We start from the raw sequence: 16,932 nt of genomic DNA, 5'->3' as shown, positions 1-16,932 counted from the left end.
GTTTTACAATTTCTGAATCCCCTTTTACCACCACAACAAATCATGCACAAAGTGAGTGGACGGGGAGGGGGGTGTGTGGGGGTTATGCTAATAAAAACTGCTAATAGAGTAGGGGTCTGCCATAATGTATTGTTCACAATAATATTGGTATTATTTTTAATACAATAAGAATAAATTCATGTGGTGACAATGACAATATTGTAACTGGTCATAACGTCAAGCACAGCTGAAAGTAATGGTGCTACTAGCTCCACAGTGGAAGAATTAGTTCCAAAGAAATTTTGTCATATCTTCAGGAATGTTGTTATATCGCAGAAATACCCTGAAATATAGTGACATTACTTTAGGGCTGTATCACTCATGCCTACCTCGCTTAATTCTAACTGTAAAATCTATATTGAACTCAGTTTGATCTCATGATTTTGATATCAGCTCTCTTTATGTAACAATGTGTTCTCAAGCCAGTCATTTGTGGTTTCATGAATAATGCAAGTGTAAGAAATCAAAATGCACCGAAAAAAAAAATGTCACACAAGGTTTAATATAATGACAAAACCTTCATGGTTGATTATCATCCAGCTCTGTCTGTCCCTGGCGTCTTTTCAGCTATGTGTACTTTGCTGATGGAAAGAACAATTGTGCTCGTATCGGCTGAGTGATGGCCTCTAACTTGTGTGGAGTACCATTACAGCCATCACTTGAAGACAGAGATATATCACAAAATGTTGTGGAACATGAAATGAGATCATGCTTTTTAATGGACAAGCCATATAAATGCCAGACCATAAAATTCTGATTAGGAGAAGGCATCTTCCCAAAATGTTAATTGAATTAGGAATTTGGATGGGCCCCTCAATAGCTCGAGATGATTGCGCAGTGATGTAGACCTGTGTCTGTTGCTGAGGAGGGCGCATGCTGATTTGAATTTGATCAAAAGCATGAGGATGTTAAGTAGATGGTCCTGCTGAGTTGTCCTATTTTCCATCTCCTTGCATTTACACATTTTCTAATAAAATTAAGGGAAAGTGCAATGGCATGAAAGGTTGTTCAAAGTGGTAGCATGAAGCCAAATGATGCTTTTATCACTTTCTGCTCTGCTGCTCCAAAGTGCTGTTCGCAGAGCAGGAAAGATGGCAGGAAACATTACAAAAACGCTGCCATATTATGATACATAATCAGTGAGAGGGCCATCATTTCATGTGCATGACAAGCCCGTCTAAGCTGACACCTGGAAGGTGATGTGTACATCTTTAATCTGAATTTCAATGAATTTGCATTTGATTTATAGGTCTAGTCAGGTCTCCTCCTATAATTAGAACTAGAGAATGAGAACTATTTTTCACTTGCAAGTTTGATCGCATCTATTACTGAATAGTCATGAGAATGATCATATAGCTTAGTAGGGATCTTTTACAGGTTTGAGCTCATCACATGGATGTAACTGAAATACTGTGTGCAATCCAATCAGCTTTACACAAACCACCATACAATGGCATCACTACAACAACTATGCCAGTCACTTTGAAAACTGCCTACTTACTGTGCAAATATGGTGCTAGAACTGTGACATTTAAATGTTGGCAATAAACACAGAAGTTGCACTGAAAAATACTAATAAGTAACCTTACTCCTCTGGATCCCAGTTAACTCCAAAGCCTCTGACATGCGGCTTATACCGCTTGAACAAGCTTATACTGTTGGCTTCCACAAGTTCACCTGAAACTGTCAAACCTCCAGCACTAATGCCAGCCATCATATAGCCTTAGATAACACCAGCTGTCATAGCTAATGTAAGCTAAGGTTGTCTATTTTCTTAGTGACAACACAATATTATTTAACAGTTATGCAGCACATGGAAAGTCAAGTGAATAAAAAATATGCTTTTGAGATTTTCACCCTAAATCTAATTGATATGAACTAAGGTTAGATTGCAATTTCAGCTCTTCTGCAGGCTGCTTAGAAAAGAATAATTTGATGATAGGAAGAAAGGGCTTACCTGAATGCCCTGCTCAAGAGCACCTCAGCAGTAGTAATGGTTCAGAGGAAAGCATTGCTCTTTCACCTCCCTCACCCCAATTTATCCTCAATAAATAATGAACCAATAATAATTCAGACATTTTAGTCAATATTTATTATCATGATAGATGCTTTTTGGTTTTTGTTGGTATTTATTTGATGGGATGATGGCTTGGTAGAATGATCACATTCCTAAAAACTCAAATTGGAAAAATGAGTGAATAATGTTTATTTTTGATCCTGTATGTCCTTGGCTGTTTAGCCTGACATAATCTGTAATTATTCTAAAAGTGTATGAGTTAATATTCAAATACATTAATATAAACATTCTCAGCCAGACGCAGGATTATTATATCAGCATTTGTGTGTCGGTAAGATAATCATTCGAGAAGCCTCTTGGTTTATCCCCCAATGTCACACTGTAGACCTTGGTGATCTGCAAACAGGATTAGAACTTAATCCTCTTATTAAATTGTCATTCACATGTTATATAAAGTTGCAAACATTCAGTTAAATAAATCAAAGGTTTATTAAAAATACATGCTGATATGTTTATGCATTTGTTCATTGACTGTATATTACTTCATTCCATATCTCTACAAGCATAAGGAATTGATCATAGATTGTTGGCTTTGTGTCAAACAGTGACTCATCAATATTCCAGGTCTGAACAAACCCACGGCTGACATTATGATTTCAAGTAACACACTGAGCAACAAGAATAATCAATTTATGAAAACTCTGAGCAGCGAGTGTAAATGTTTCACTTGATGTAACAATTTAGAATTGACTACACATCACAGCCCTTCAATTGATTTCTCTTGAACACCTTTATAGGTAGAATATTGAGTAAATGGCTGCTGGGTAAAAGTAAGGGGAAATCCATGCATGCAGGAGGGAGATAATGAAAAAGAGTGAAGTCAGACCCTTAAGGCACATACCAGTGACTTGCTCTGGGTCCCATGACAATAAAGATTTCACCTTTAATTGAAATCTGCTCATTCTCCAGTCAACTTTTCAAATAAAGGCACCGTCTCCTCTCATTTTCCATGACAGTAATGGCTCCTCCAAGTCCTCTGACTTTGTGGTAATAGTTGCTTTTCTGTGAAACTAATGTTTAATATTATTGTTGATATGATGTCTAATGGACAGAAACCAAGTTTATTAGCCACTTGCAATTTCCTGAGGGAGTCAGCTGATTTCAGTTGCCCTGATTGAACACCTGATCAACACCTGGCATTGACTGTTTCAGCCCATGAGGATCGCTTTGTTTTTTGGGGGGCTTTTTTGTCTCTGGATGCCACTCTGTAGGACAACAGAATATCATTGATGTACTTGTTCACAGGATCAGAACAGAACTGCAACTGCGGTAAAAACTCACAATTCATGTGAAAATTCTTCCTGGGAGAGTTGAGCACTCACCTTTCACTTTGAGGAAGTTCACTTTACAATATGGCATCTGCTTCAGTCAGAATGAGGTTTGCTTGAGAAATATCCCATCAAATCTTCATGTAATCTACATTCACCTGCTATCAGTCATATCACTGAAAAATTAGGCCGTCCATTCCTCTGAGCATGTATAAATAATGATGATGACTTACAGGAGCTTTGATGAGGAACCATCTCTGTGTTTCTGTGGTCAAACTGCCCTTGAAAATAACAGAGGTGTTTGAAAAATGGCTTTCTTGGAGCCATTTGTGCCATATTCCTTAGCTGAAACCCTACAGATCATTATGCATTTCTCAGCCTGGTAACATTAAATTGCATTCTTGCTGTAAAGTGATTAATCTGTTTTGGTGTTACAAATGCCTTAGAGTGCAAGAAATAGAATGCTAAATTTCCTGAGATTAAGTTTTTATAATAGGTTTCACATGAGGGGCATGTCTGTGTTTTTCCAGAAACCCCAGCTTATTTAATACTTCCATCACAGCCAAAATGTTTATGAGGTGGAGAGAGATTTTTGGTTAACCGTGGAGGTTGTGGAATAACCCATTTAACCCTGGGATTTTCATTCAAATGTACTTCCATCTCCAATTCAAAGACAGTTCTCTTACCTAAAACCAAGTATGGGAATCCACCTATTACAAAAAACTGTTTGCATTGACTTAGTGACATTTTGCAGATGTTCTTATTTGGACATGAATGTTTTTCAAGGTATAGAGCGATTGTCCTTTTCCATGTCAGAGATAAATGTTGTGGGAAATCCATCATGTGTCTTTGGGCTGTTAGACTCCAGGAAAAACAATTAAAGGTTCCATACACAGGTCGAGCTGCTCCAATAGTCAATGAAACAGCCTCTGTGTGTGGGCCTAAAGACGATAGATTCATTAGGAAATGCCAGTGAAGGAAGGATGCATGTGGAAGACAATTAAAGGACCTACAGTATAAAAGGTTGTGAACTCAAAGGACCGAAAAGACAAAGAGAAAAGACAAATTATATGAAAAATAAGAGTTCAGAACAGAGTGGGTTTCAGTCAGTTCACTGTAATTATTAACCAGTTAGACCAGCTTGGGCCAAACTATGAAAGGCCAAACATTAAAACTGAAGTCACTGTGGTGAGAAGAAGTCAAACAGGCCACAGGAGGTCCTAGGGAACTTCAGTGATCAAGCCAAAACTGTAAGCTAAAGCTAACCCATGGTCTTTGGCATGTTTCCCAAAAAGTCAACTCATTTGCATGTGAACAAACAACACAAACGCATTCTTGGCATTTGGCCAAGTCACAGACAATTTATGGCCACTGATGCTGCTGTTATAATATGTGCAGTCCATCACTTACCATGAATCACATGCTCAGACCATTAATGCTACTTGTCAGTGCTGTCTGTAATGCAATCAGGAAAGCACAGCGTATTGAATCACAGGGTATATTGTTCACTAACAATACTTTCCATGGCACTGATTTCAACCAATAGTCCATAAGCCCTCAGGCACCGAGATGTGGCTCATTGATGAGACACTATAGGGTGGGTGGCTGGGGTTGGGGTGTCAGTTGAAGTGATTGATGCCCTCTTTTATGAGTGGTAATACAGATGGTATTACTTGTGCATTTTGAATGCTCAATCTCAATGACATTTGCTCCAACTGAGCCATAAAAAGCCAATATAAGAGTGAGACTGAGTAATAACCTCCTTATTTCTGTGTGTTTGAATGTTATGCATCCATAAAACATGCTATCTTATATGTGATGGAAGTGGAGATGAGAGCCCTTGGGGTCATCGTGGAAGCTCTTTGAGCTGTTGTTTATGGCTGTTGAGTGAGTGGAGAGAAGCCACCACCCTCGGGCAGTCGGGGTATGGATTATTTGTTGAAACATTGATCCACACAGTGTGGCTGTAAGGCGCTATGTCATCAATCTAGCTCACCTTCTGTTCTTTGAGGAGTAAATTCAAATCATTTGCTAGAGTGGAATTTGAATTGCAAGTTTAGAAAAGTACATCCCACAATAACCTTTGTTAAATAACCAGCCTCAAGGCTCGAGTGATGTGATGAAGTGATGGCCTTGTCAGTCTGGCAGTTAGTCGTCCACCACTTATATGATCCACACTGAAATGCCTCAGCCAATGGGTGGACTGCAAAAGACCTGCAGAAATTTATGGTTTCCAGATTTAGAGTGAAATAGCTTGACAATTATCAAATGGATTGTTCTCAAATTTAGGACCGACATTAATATATGAATCGTAAGAACTTTGGTGAGTTTTATCATCAAGACAACATGTTAATTTGTCCGATGATTTTGTTTATGGCCAAATACAAACCTAATGATATGACCACTAGCCTCAGCTGTGCTTTGAATTTAGAGCTAATTAGCGAATGTTAGCATTCTCACATGCTAAATTAAGATGACAAACATGGACCGTATTACATCTGCTGAGCATCAGCATGTTAGCGTTGTCATTTTGAGCATTTTAAAGCAGCCTCACAGAGCTGCCTGTCGACCAACAACATACCAATAAAGCTTAACTGAAATTAGGAAGAGGTCCATTAGCAGGCTAGTGTAAAGTGATAACATGATGTACTTTTCTGACTAAGAAATTCATCGTATTTCCATATTTGTATGTTTCATCTTGCTCTGCCTACAGTGGCAAATTCACTTCTCAGCATGATACTGAAGGATTCATGCATACCTAATGCTCTATGGTAAATTACGTTAATTGTTTTAAACCCTGACATATCAGCACAATTATACCTGTCTCAGCAGTGCTAGCAAATGTATTATTGATCAAAATGTTCACTAGTTAAATGATATCCTTCTGGCAGCAGGAAAGATGGGGAGCGGAGAAACAGATGCACAGGGGGAAAACAACATTTTCTGCCTGGTGCATTCAACTGTGATAAACTTAGCACTTTACTCTCATCCCTGCTGTGGTCTGTCACTTTGTTCACTTCATCAAACTGCCAAAAATACATGACTCAATTTCAGGTTCATGTCTTGACTAACAGGAGTCTCAACTTCTCTCAGAAGTGCTGTCTTGCAAAATGAGCAGACTGAAAATCAGTCATTCTTTAGAAGTGCCACTGATGAGTACAACTTCTGTGTTGTCACGTCTCATATTGAGTAATATGTTTTATCTATGAAAGCCTCAACAAGCCTTTTACTTCATCTTAATTGGTTTCCTAACTGCCCTCAAAACATGTCAGACTATACTGTGTGTATGAAGCCTTCCTTAAACTCTGAAAGCGCTGTGAATCATCACCCAACTCCACTGCTCTGTTGGCCTACACAGAGCTGATGTGAAACACAAGTTGTTTCACATCAAGTCTGATCTACCAAAATAGAGCTAAAATGGAAAGTAAATATTGGACTTATCATGTTGCTCCATGTCTGCTGATTGTGAGTTTTTTGTTTTTTTTTGCTATTTTTTTTTCATCAAGGCTTATGATGATAGTTGTTTACTTGTCCCCTATTGACCAAGAAATTGATAATCCAGTTTTAAGTAGCTAACTTTTAAACTGACTTGACAGGCAATAAATGTAAGAAAGGGGGACATTTACAGCAATAAGCAAAATGAGCAGAAGCCCAAAGCAAATTAGCAAGTTTAAACACTAGCTGTACATATTTAACATGGAATTAGTCTCTTGTAAGAAAGTATGTACACATGGTCACACACATTTCAGTGGACATTCTACTAAATACTACTTTATGAATGACAAATGTGTATGCATCATTTTTGTCATAACATCTGTTCCAGATGTGATGGACTCTACACTCTGAAAAACAGATCTTGTCATCATAACTGCTGTAACTCTCCTCCAGTAAAGAGGATACTGATGACTTTGCACTGCCTAATATTACATAATCCTTACTATGTGTCCCTTTTTACCCTGTGCTGTACCATTTGCCTGCAACTGTTTTAATTTATGCCTGGGCTCTAAATCGCTATTGAACATTACGGAGGCCAAGTGGTGCAAGCAATATCATGAATAATCTATTGGCAGTTCCTGTTAGAGAATAAGACCTCAATCACCATTATAGTCAGGGAGAGTGAAACCAGGCAGTAGCCACATTAGCCTTTCCCCCTAAAAACTAAATATACTTTGCATACTGCGGTTGTAAACATCTATCTTACCAATGGCTTTGTTTTAACATAGTATTATTGAGCACTTCTCTGCACATGTGAAATTACTTCACGGGAGAAATAAATTGACCTCTAGTTTTTGTATTCACAGAGCAAATCGAAATTTGCAGTAGCTTAACACCTCAAAGACACCCATTTTAAGTGTGAACAGAAAACGCAGTACTACGGGCTTCTGTCGTGGAGGTTCATTATTAAATATGAACCAGAGTCAATTTATAAGCCTTCCTAATAGCTTGAAGCAAATCACCCAAACCTGAGGAGGAGAAAATTGCTCCAAGGTTTTAAGTGATTGACCAGTTTGACCATAACCTTTCCCAATGAAGCCAACAAAATCCTAAAATCTGTTATTGTTCATTATAGCTTGCGGTGTAACACATACATTAATTTGCAAGTATTTCAGAATCACTGGGTTTCCACTGGCTTCATGTAACATTGAGCTTAAGCTTGTAGAATTTGTGAATTGATAATTCTTTATTAAAAAACAGAAAATGCACCTTTTATCAATTCTCTTCAAGAAAAATGAAAATATCTTCCAGCTTCTTAGAATAGAGACCATTTGAAATTCATCATGCAAATCTATTGCCCATTCCAGGCACGTTTGTCAATCTGCCTTTTCGAAATGAAAGCCAGAGGCTGCTGACCCCAACACATCAGCTCTTTTTGGCCATCTAACAACACTTACTGAAGTCTTCACACTTACACATTCATTTCCTATTTTCAGCTCCTTGCTGCCTTCTAGGTATGGCTCATGTTCAGACTTTGTGTGGAGTGAGAGGGCAACAAGTACAGTTTATGCAAAGTGATTATAATAGCTGAGGCAAAAGACTAAATAAGAACACAAAATAAAATGTAAAAAAAACTGAGAAACAAACACCAAATTAAACCTTGATAAATTTCAAATCATTTCATTAGTCCAGAATTAATTTCTTACATTACAAACATTAATTGTTGTAATTCCTTCATTTTTGGCAATACTATTAGGGGTTCTCATTAGATAAAATTTTATTTGCAGCTTTATAGTGTATATTTATTAAAACAGAAAATTCCGAACCACATCACACACTATGAATTATTTCAGTTCAACTTCACCACAAGTGTATTCCAAATTTTCAAGATAAAAACACATTGCATCATGGGCACCATTAGAAATGCTTTTTAATAAAATATTTTTTTCCAATCATTTGATATACATTTGAAAGTCTGTGCTGGCTTTTCAGTAAAACACTGAAATCACAGATATGATTTTGTGTTATTACAATCCTCGATTTCTTAATTCCATAGTGCGGCTTTTTGAAGAAGTAGTCAGGAAGTGGATTTCATGATGGCTGGTGTGACTGAAAACCAAGCGCTCCTCACAACATTGTTTCCGTTAAAGGAAAATTGAGTAAAACAATGCTTTGAAAACTCCTATAACAGAGCATATGAGATGTTACATTATTAAGGGGAATATAAAAAGTGCTTCCTTTCACATATGTCCCACAACAATAAATACTGATCAGATCTGATAAGTTCAAAATCTTCTTAATTATCATTTGTTTCATTCCATTAAACACAGGAAGAGAATTAAGAACAAGTACCTGAAAATAAAGACAACCCTTTCCCATGACATAATGGAGTGACTAGAACACTATCACAAAGCACAAATGCAAAATTATATTAAAAACAACTCTTATAAAACACTCTTTGTAAGGTACCATAACGCGTTTCTTTTTTCCCCCCAAAGCCCTTAGACTATTGTTCAAAGTGACTGCAGAAACTTTCAAGATAAAAAAATAATTCAAAACAAACAAACAAACAACGGCCTGATTGTTGGGACTACAATAAGTGTCTCATCAGTAATGAAGTCAAAAATCTCTACATGGCAAATTGTTGATTTCCAGCACATTGAGAAACTGACCCAACTGGGTGTTCACTGGACACAAATATTGGCTTCACTTAAAAAAAAAAAAAAAATCTAACTTCCTCCAGAGATTAACACTGTCCATTTCCCCAGTCTTAACATGAAGTTTGTAAACAGATGATGGTTCAGTGCTGACATGAGTCTGACACAGGAGTGTCTCCAATCCAATTCACTAATCAGACACTAATCACAGAATGATATTAAGAGTGCTGTCCTGATCATCTTCTCTGTGAGGCATCTTGTTGAACAGACATGATGCTCTGTTTTAACTTCTTGGTAAACAGGTGACTGGCTCTTCCACAGTACATATTTGTGGTGGTCTGCAGCGATGCTTCCAGTGGCTGAAGCAGTGAGGTCTCCATGTTCTCACCAAACGAGTACTGTGATGAAGAGAAAAATGTGCAGGAATTACATTTCTGAGTTGGGAATACAGATTAGATTTTATGACAGCTTTGTACATTCAGTGTGATGTGTTTCTGATGGCTGCACCCACTTTCATTTCAAGTCTTCTCATGACATTAATCAAGAAAGACTCAAAACATGCATGTATTTAGACCTGATACCTCCTAGGACAGCCAAGATAGAACATTAACAACTGCGTTTAAATCGCATGAATTCACTGCCACATTTATCACCATCAGTTCAAGACAATAATGTTCTGCATTCGAATCCTAATTCAGTGTGTTTTGATGATGAATATCTATTCCCAGTTATACAGAAAAGGAGTTAATAAGGCGTGACCGCAATGGTGGAAGCTAAAGCTGCAGCATTCCAGATATGTAAGCTTTGTCACAATCAACAAAGGGAAAACTTCAAGCTCTTCAGCCAATTAACATTAGCAACCAAGGTTTTTGTCATATACTGTATGTTAAAAAGCTTTGTACAGTGCATGATGCAGGCCTTATATTGAGGTGAACCATTCTTTCATTGCCCTGGTAAATAAGAAGAAATCAGCATTTTACAGCATCTCATTTGACTTCAGTTTGGCCAAGCATTAGGTCACTCACAGCACACTTTCTTTATTATCTTTCATATACTGTGGTAGGCAATAAAGCGCCATTAACAGCCTCCTATCGATTTTTATGTGCATGCTGCTGGTGAGTTGTCCACACAGCCATCATGATGTCTCAAACTAGCATCAGCACTAAAAATTTTACAACTCTTCTGTGGGCTTGGCTGGGTAATGGTAGTGCTCTTTATTGCAAGCTCCTCTGCTGGCTGGGAGAGCCTGTCTTGGGAACATGGCTGACTAAGGAGCTCTTGGTGGGATGGAAATGAGAGTTTCCTTCAGTACTGCCTGCTTCAGGCTTTAGGATGCGGTCCACAAAGGACTGAGTGGGACGAGGTGGGAGGTGGCCTGAGGAACTGGAGTAACAGAAAACACAGATAAAAGCTTCAACAAAATATGGCTTATAATAACAAAGACTGAACAGCTTCTAATTAACTTATTGTACTAAAGACCTGTATCTTGTGTATCTAATGTATTTATTTAATTCAGCACACACATTATGGTTATTAATCACAAACCACAGCACTCCACCCTCTCCTAAAATCAGGTAGAGTCTGATATGTGCTGTCTTGGATGCTGTCTGTGTGTTTGTGCTGTCGGAGAGACTGATGGAGGCATGAGGGCCGAGTGCCCCATAATGAAGGCTGCTCGTTTACCTAATGGCTGAGAACATTGCCCGCGCTGATAGTGGCCAGGCTGGGCCCTGTGGCGGTAATGGATGGAGACCAGTTAATGAAGCTTCCCTTGCTCCCCTGATTGCTGCCTGCATGTTGACCAGTGTGCTGAACTCAACAGGAGCAGATCGAAGGCAAGCCGCCAGCGCAGCAGTGTTAGAGCTCTCCGGCTGATTTGCTTGCTCACTTATGACAAATGCATATTGAAACGTATTTAGAGTAAAATGTGACAGATGTCATACTTTTTTTTAATCCAACTTCTGTCTAAATTTTCGAGTGCCAGCTATGCACTGTGCTCCGTAGGGTGTCATACCAACTTAAAGAGTCTACTGTTTTGATAATGTTTAGATTGTACAGAAGGCGTAAACAGACAGCCAGACCACACCAGCTGTTCCAACAAAGTGAGAACAGGCCGTCGCACAAACCCAAGAGGAGGATATTGAAGGATGAGGGTAGTATTTATATTTTCTTATGATCAACTAATCCTTTGAAAGAACCAAAGCCAACGAGGAATTGCTCCTTCCAAAAAGTAATTTTTGTTTGTCTGTTGCGATAGATCTAATTCCTCTGTTATTGTCCACTGTCATCCATAAACTATTAAAACATCAGTAAGCAACATCGTTGCACAGGTTGCACATCTCCATTATGCTGATTACAGGCACTGTAGTAGGTAGGAAGGAATGGACTCCTGGCTGGATGCCACAGACTGGCAATGGAAGCTAGAAAGTATTGTGAGACGGAAGAACACGTTGGTTTTAGACAATAAGAAAAAATAGAGGAAAATCTTTAAAATAATTTTTGTTTTTTTTTCCTGAGCATTCCACAACCTTCTGCAGTCTTTTGTTGTCCCTAACTCCACTTGATTTATACCCGTTGCCGGCATCAAATGCAGAACAAGTGCATATTTTCAAGAATCAATGAATTTGATGAGTTAAAACATCAAATATACTGTTTTTGCACAAAAGGACTAGCAAAGTATCACATTCTGTTTTTTTTATGTTTTACACAGCGCCCATACTTTTTTGGAACTGGGGCTGTAGAATGAATGCCTTAAATTCTAAAAGATCCAGCAACTTTCCAACGCACATCATTTAGCTTTTTGTCTGACAACATCTCAAACAGCCCTTACAGCAGTCGAAGCCGAGAGAGGCTGATTTGTCTGCTTTGGGACAGCTGAGACAGGATGACGGAAATGTTTAACAAACTATTGATTAAACACTGGTGAAGGGAGACATCCGTAAGAGAGAAGCAATGGCCTGGAGTGCCTATTGATAACGTAATGACTAGTAAATGTTTCTCCAAATAGTCTGGTAGACTGACACAATGGCCCTCTGAAGAAACTGTGGCACCAGAAACAAAGGCTAGAGAAATGATTAGACCTCACTAAAATACATAAAAGCCATTCAAACTTTACTTCAGCCTCCACTTGGCTATGTCTTGAATACTCTTCACAAAAGCTTTTGGAAGAATAAATATATAGCAACTGTTAACAACTAAGAACCCTTCAGTAAAGACAAGCATTTTTATTTTACTGTAAGGGCTCAGAGAAATTACAGATTTATGGTTAAAGATGCTGTCACTACCTTTTGGATTGCCTCGTAGACGGCTCGAAAAGCTGGCTGCTTGTCATCGTGGTAAACTCCCCTGTTTCCATGGAGAATGAAGACACCTTCATGTTCAGCCTCTTGACAGTTGCTGCCATAGATACAGTGATCTGGACGGTAGTTCCACTGGCAGGGGAACACATAAAGGCTTTCTGTAACACAGCAAGAGACAAGACCGGGATGATACGGATGATAAATAACTTCATTCAATAGTCACCTGGTACAAACCCTCAAGTATTTGTTTATTTGATGGAGACTGCCCGAAACAACAAATGTCTTTAGAAAAGCCTTTTTTCATGTCCCACATAACATTTGCGGATAAAATAATGTGGTTGCTCAAACCTGGGTTATGGTGAAATATGATATTAAGAAGGTCCTGGTCACCCCAGGTGATATTGAGTTTGTACTTCTGGAGAAGAGGCATCAGAATTTCCTCCCACCGCAGTGCAACTGTTGTCATGTCATTCTAGTTAATAAAAAAAAATAAAAAATACACAGCATTCAAGAGACCATCCATTCCATTTTGAATCAGGAATCCAAAAATCTCTGGTTCTGGAAAATGAATCCCTTTGTTAACACTTCACATCAACTCAAAGAAACTGTTCTGTCTCTGAGCATGCTCATTGTGGTGGTTTAGAAAGAATTACAAGGGTGACCTCAGCTGGTTAATTTTGGTGGTACAGCTACCACGGAAGGCTCATTTAGCGTTCTAATCTATTTTAATTTGTCTAAATTTCACATTTTTCTACATGTTTTCATCATTAGGTGAATGTAAAGATATTGATGTTTAATGTGAATGGTTAATGTATCATATTACCCCACAGATGAGGATTATGCTTTAGAACAAATATTAAAATTTGCTAATTGACTGGACCTACTGACATTGACTTAGTTATGATTACATACAGTTATGATTGTCACTGAGCCATGCTTTGTTCATAAACATTTCTGTGAATTGTGAAAAAATTCAGACATGGACATACTCAAGTTACATTTTAAATTTTGGATGTTTCACAACTGCTTAGTACTCCTTGCCTTCAGAGGTAAGCACTTATCCATATTCTGTATTTTAATGTAAAAATAACATACCAGTATGTTAAACTGAAAAGATGAAGTGCAAAGCACACAGCAACAGCTGACAATGATTAACATACCTTAAAAACTTTCTTCCTGAGGCGTGTCATGTTCATGAGCATGACCCCTGAGTTAATACCCGTTTTTCCATAATAAGGGTGGCGGGCAAAACGGTTGTACCAGCCGATGCGTGGCTCCTCATGCTCGGGTGCCATACCAGCTAATTGGCTCGAACTGAAATGAGAAAGAAGGTCCCAGATGTCCTCTACCGGCTGCAGAAAAAGGATATCTGTGTCCACATAGAGTAAAGAATCCACATCCTTCAGGATCAGCTAGAAAACAGGCCACAAAAAATTTAGGAGCACATTTTTCAAATGTGGAATTGTTCCAAATAACATAAATGAAAGATGACTGTAGACATACTGGCAGAAAGAGCCTCTGAGAGGCACAAGGTTTGAAGAGCTTCTTCCACTCATCAGCATTCTCCTTGGGAAAACTGATGGGATAGATGGTGAAGTTAAACTTGGTCTGAATTATCCTGGGCCAGGAGAACAGCTTTAAGAAAAGATAAGCAAAGAAAAACTGCACTTCAACAATACTGATACACGTTTTTAAGCTGTTTTTTCAAAAATGATGCAAATCTTGACACCCCAGTCTTTGAGCCATATGCTGTATGAAAAGAAGACTTTGCTTAAAAACATTTATACATGCAGGATGTAGACGCAAAACTTCTCAAACCACTGTTTTATAAAACTGTGCACACTCACACAATACAGAAGAAGTACATGGAGTTCTGGTGTTACAGGGTAAGATACTCACGGCACGTCTGAAGCTGTCATGCAGGTCATCCTCCGCAAAGATGTAAAAGTGCAGAGGCTTTTTGCTGAAGAGAACAGCAGACTTTAACATGGTGAGTGTCTCCTCTAGCCGGGGCCCACAGGCCACCACAGCCAGGTGACTTCTCTCATCGCTATCTTCCTTGACTGCAGAGCCTGGCCTCTCTCTAAGAGCCAAGACAAAAAATGCAAAAATGAATCTGTGATCAACCCTGGCTTTTAGTCTTACAACAGCATGGATACACTGACAAGTGCAAGAGAGAACAAAGTAATGAAGATCTCAGAAGGCTCAGCTGCCTGGTACTCAGCCCTGTAGGTTTGGAACTGTCATTGGATTTAATGAAAATATATGGAACAAGACAGTCATTTGTGCTTTGTGCTGCCCCCAGGTGCTCCTTGTAAACTGGTACTCTCAAGTTTGGAAAACATGAATTCAACAACTTTTGCCAATTTCCATTGATACCGCTGTAAACATGTAATAGTATTGCAAGCACAAATACACAATTAGCCTATAACTGAATAAAATCTTTTCATTTTGTTTCATCTGATAGGGTCATTGTACTTTAAGTGTAGCAAGACAGACTTAAGAAAGCCCCAAGACCTCTATTATCATTCTCTGCCTTTGACTCCATTACTGTAGGATAAGATATATTTATCATCTGTATATGTTACAAGATACTTGTATGTTTAATGGTGTTTATGTGAAAATTGTCATCTGTACGTAAAAGAAAGAAAAAAGTATGTTTTCCCTAAATTAAGAACTGCTTGTAATCATAAAGCCCAAGAATAGTCACAAAGTTCACTGTGAATTCAGCAATAGGCCCATCAGTTACTCTGAACTGTGGACCTACGAAGTAGGTGAAAGTTTTAAGTCGAAGTCTATAGATAATTAAAGAACACTGTTATCTTTTAATAGAGATGCACAAAATCAGTCATACCTAAAAGATGATTCCAATAAGCAGTTCACTCCACAAACATCAGCAGGCAGTCTCCAATACGGATTCCAGTAAGAAACTGACACTGATTTAGACCTGATAGAATAAAAACATGATCTTTTGGATCCTCAACGTTAAATTAGTGTCTTGGACAACAGAGCTATATGTTTTGTGATTATTCCAGTTACATCTGTCCTGAACTGCCTGCTAAAGTTAGTTGTTTGACAGGTGGCGGTGGCTTTAAATCCGCCTAAAAGCTCATAAGGCACAGAATGACTTGGCAGTAACGGTAACGGTTAATCAGTTATCTAGCTTATTAACAGGTGGTTATACAAGATAGCATTAGCAATTTTAAACACATAACACTGCAAATGGTGAGAGTAATGCATAATTACATCGATAAATACATTATACATATTAATACAATACATAAGTATAATGTATTAAATGTGTCCAGCTATTATTAAATTTCTGTGCCTAGTCGCTAAAGTAAACTAGCGTTGTAAGACTTGTTCCTTTAGCATTAGCCTGGTAACGTTAGCTCTAACAAGTCAACCAACGTTTAAACGGAAACATTATTTTGTTACGACCACATAATTACGCTAACTTTACAAGAACTTGAAATGTAGCCACATCTAACTACCAGGTTAAATTGTTAAGGTGTTCAAATGCGAAAAAAATTAACAAATCGGCTAGCTAACTGAGCTACCTGTTAGATCCTTCGAGGTCTCGAAGGCCTGCCAATCCCGGCCTTTTCCTGGGAAGATGCCCGGTGTCATGGCTGCTTCTGTCGCGTATCCCCTGATCTTTCAGGTTCCAGTCGTCTCTGCCCTCCAGTGTGGAGGCTAGTTGATTGAACACATATAACAGTGAAAGGAAGGTGAAAACAATGCACAGGAGGAATGCGTGAAGATAGCATCGCATCTTGCGTTTCAAGTTTTATGCACTAACGGAACATTTTTGTTGATCTTAGCTACCACCTGACGTGACACCTCCTACCTAATCTAACATCTCATGAGTCAAGTCAGAAGCCAAGCCGAAGAGCACAGTTGGTGTTTACAGTTTTTCCGCTCCACCCACTTCGACTGCACGCATGTTTAGCTTGACCTACCATTTGTCAGCAGTGTGTGTGCGTGTGTGTGTGTAGAGTTCACATGACAGGTTTTCAGATTTGTAAATTAACTTTGCATGCTACAGCTAGGTGCATGCATACTCTGTATCATTCATGATAAATCAAACAGGATTTGAATTGTATCACAAGGGAACACACAGGTCAAACATGCTGGCAGACAGTTAAACACGTGAT

The 16,932-nt window shown here is 38.6% G+C and overlaps 1 protein-coding gene across 3 annotated transcripts; it reads right to left on the bottom strand.

Moving 5' to 3' along the window:
* Positions 1–8,731: 8,731 nt before the first annotated feature.
* On the bottom strand, positions 8,732–16,711 carry LOC124062200 (glucoside xylosyltransferase 1-like). 3 transcript variants are annotated; one of them, XM_046394804.1, is made up of 9 exons: positions 16,578–16,705; positions 16,336–16,471; positions 15,630–15,722; positions 14,675–14,858; positions 14,279–14,410; positions 13,936–14,187; positions 13,124–13,247; positions 12,761–12,933; positions 8,732–9,874 (listed from the first exon to the last, which is right to left on the bottom strand). In XM_046394804.1, the coding sequence occupies exons 1-9, from the start codon at positions 16,582–16,584 to the stop codon at positions 9,713–9,715; spliced, it is 1,263 nt and encodes a 420-aa protein (XP_046250760.1). In that variant the 5' UTR covers positions 16,585–16,705; the 3' UTR covers positions 8,732–9,712. The 3 variants fall into 3 exon arrangements, with proteins under 3 accessions (XP_046250760.1, XP_046250759.1, XP_046250761.1); XM_046394803.1 differs by having other exon boundaries at positions 16,336–16,711; XM_046394805.1 differs by lacking the exon at positions 15,630–15,722 and having other exon boundaries at positions 16,336–16,710.
* Between the last annotated feature and the right edge of the window lie 221 nt (positions 16,712–16,932).

This window comes from Scatophagus argus, chromosome 7, assembly GCF_020382885.2.
Source record: "Scatophagus argus isolate fScaArg1 chromosome 7, fScaArg1.pri, whole genome shotgun sequence".
In the NCBI taxonomy this organism is placed as follows: domain Eukaryota; kingdom Metazoa; phylum Chordata; class Actinopteri; family Scatophagidae; genus Scatophagus; species Scatophagus argus.
The sequence above is the reverse complement of the archived record's forward strand: the minus strand, read 5'-3'. Positions and strand labels throughout refer to the sequence as shown.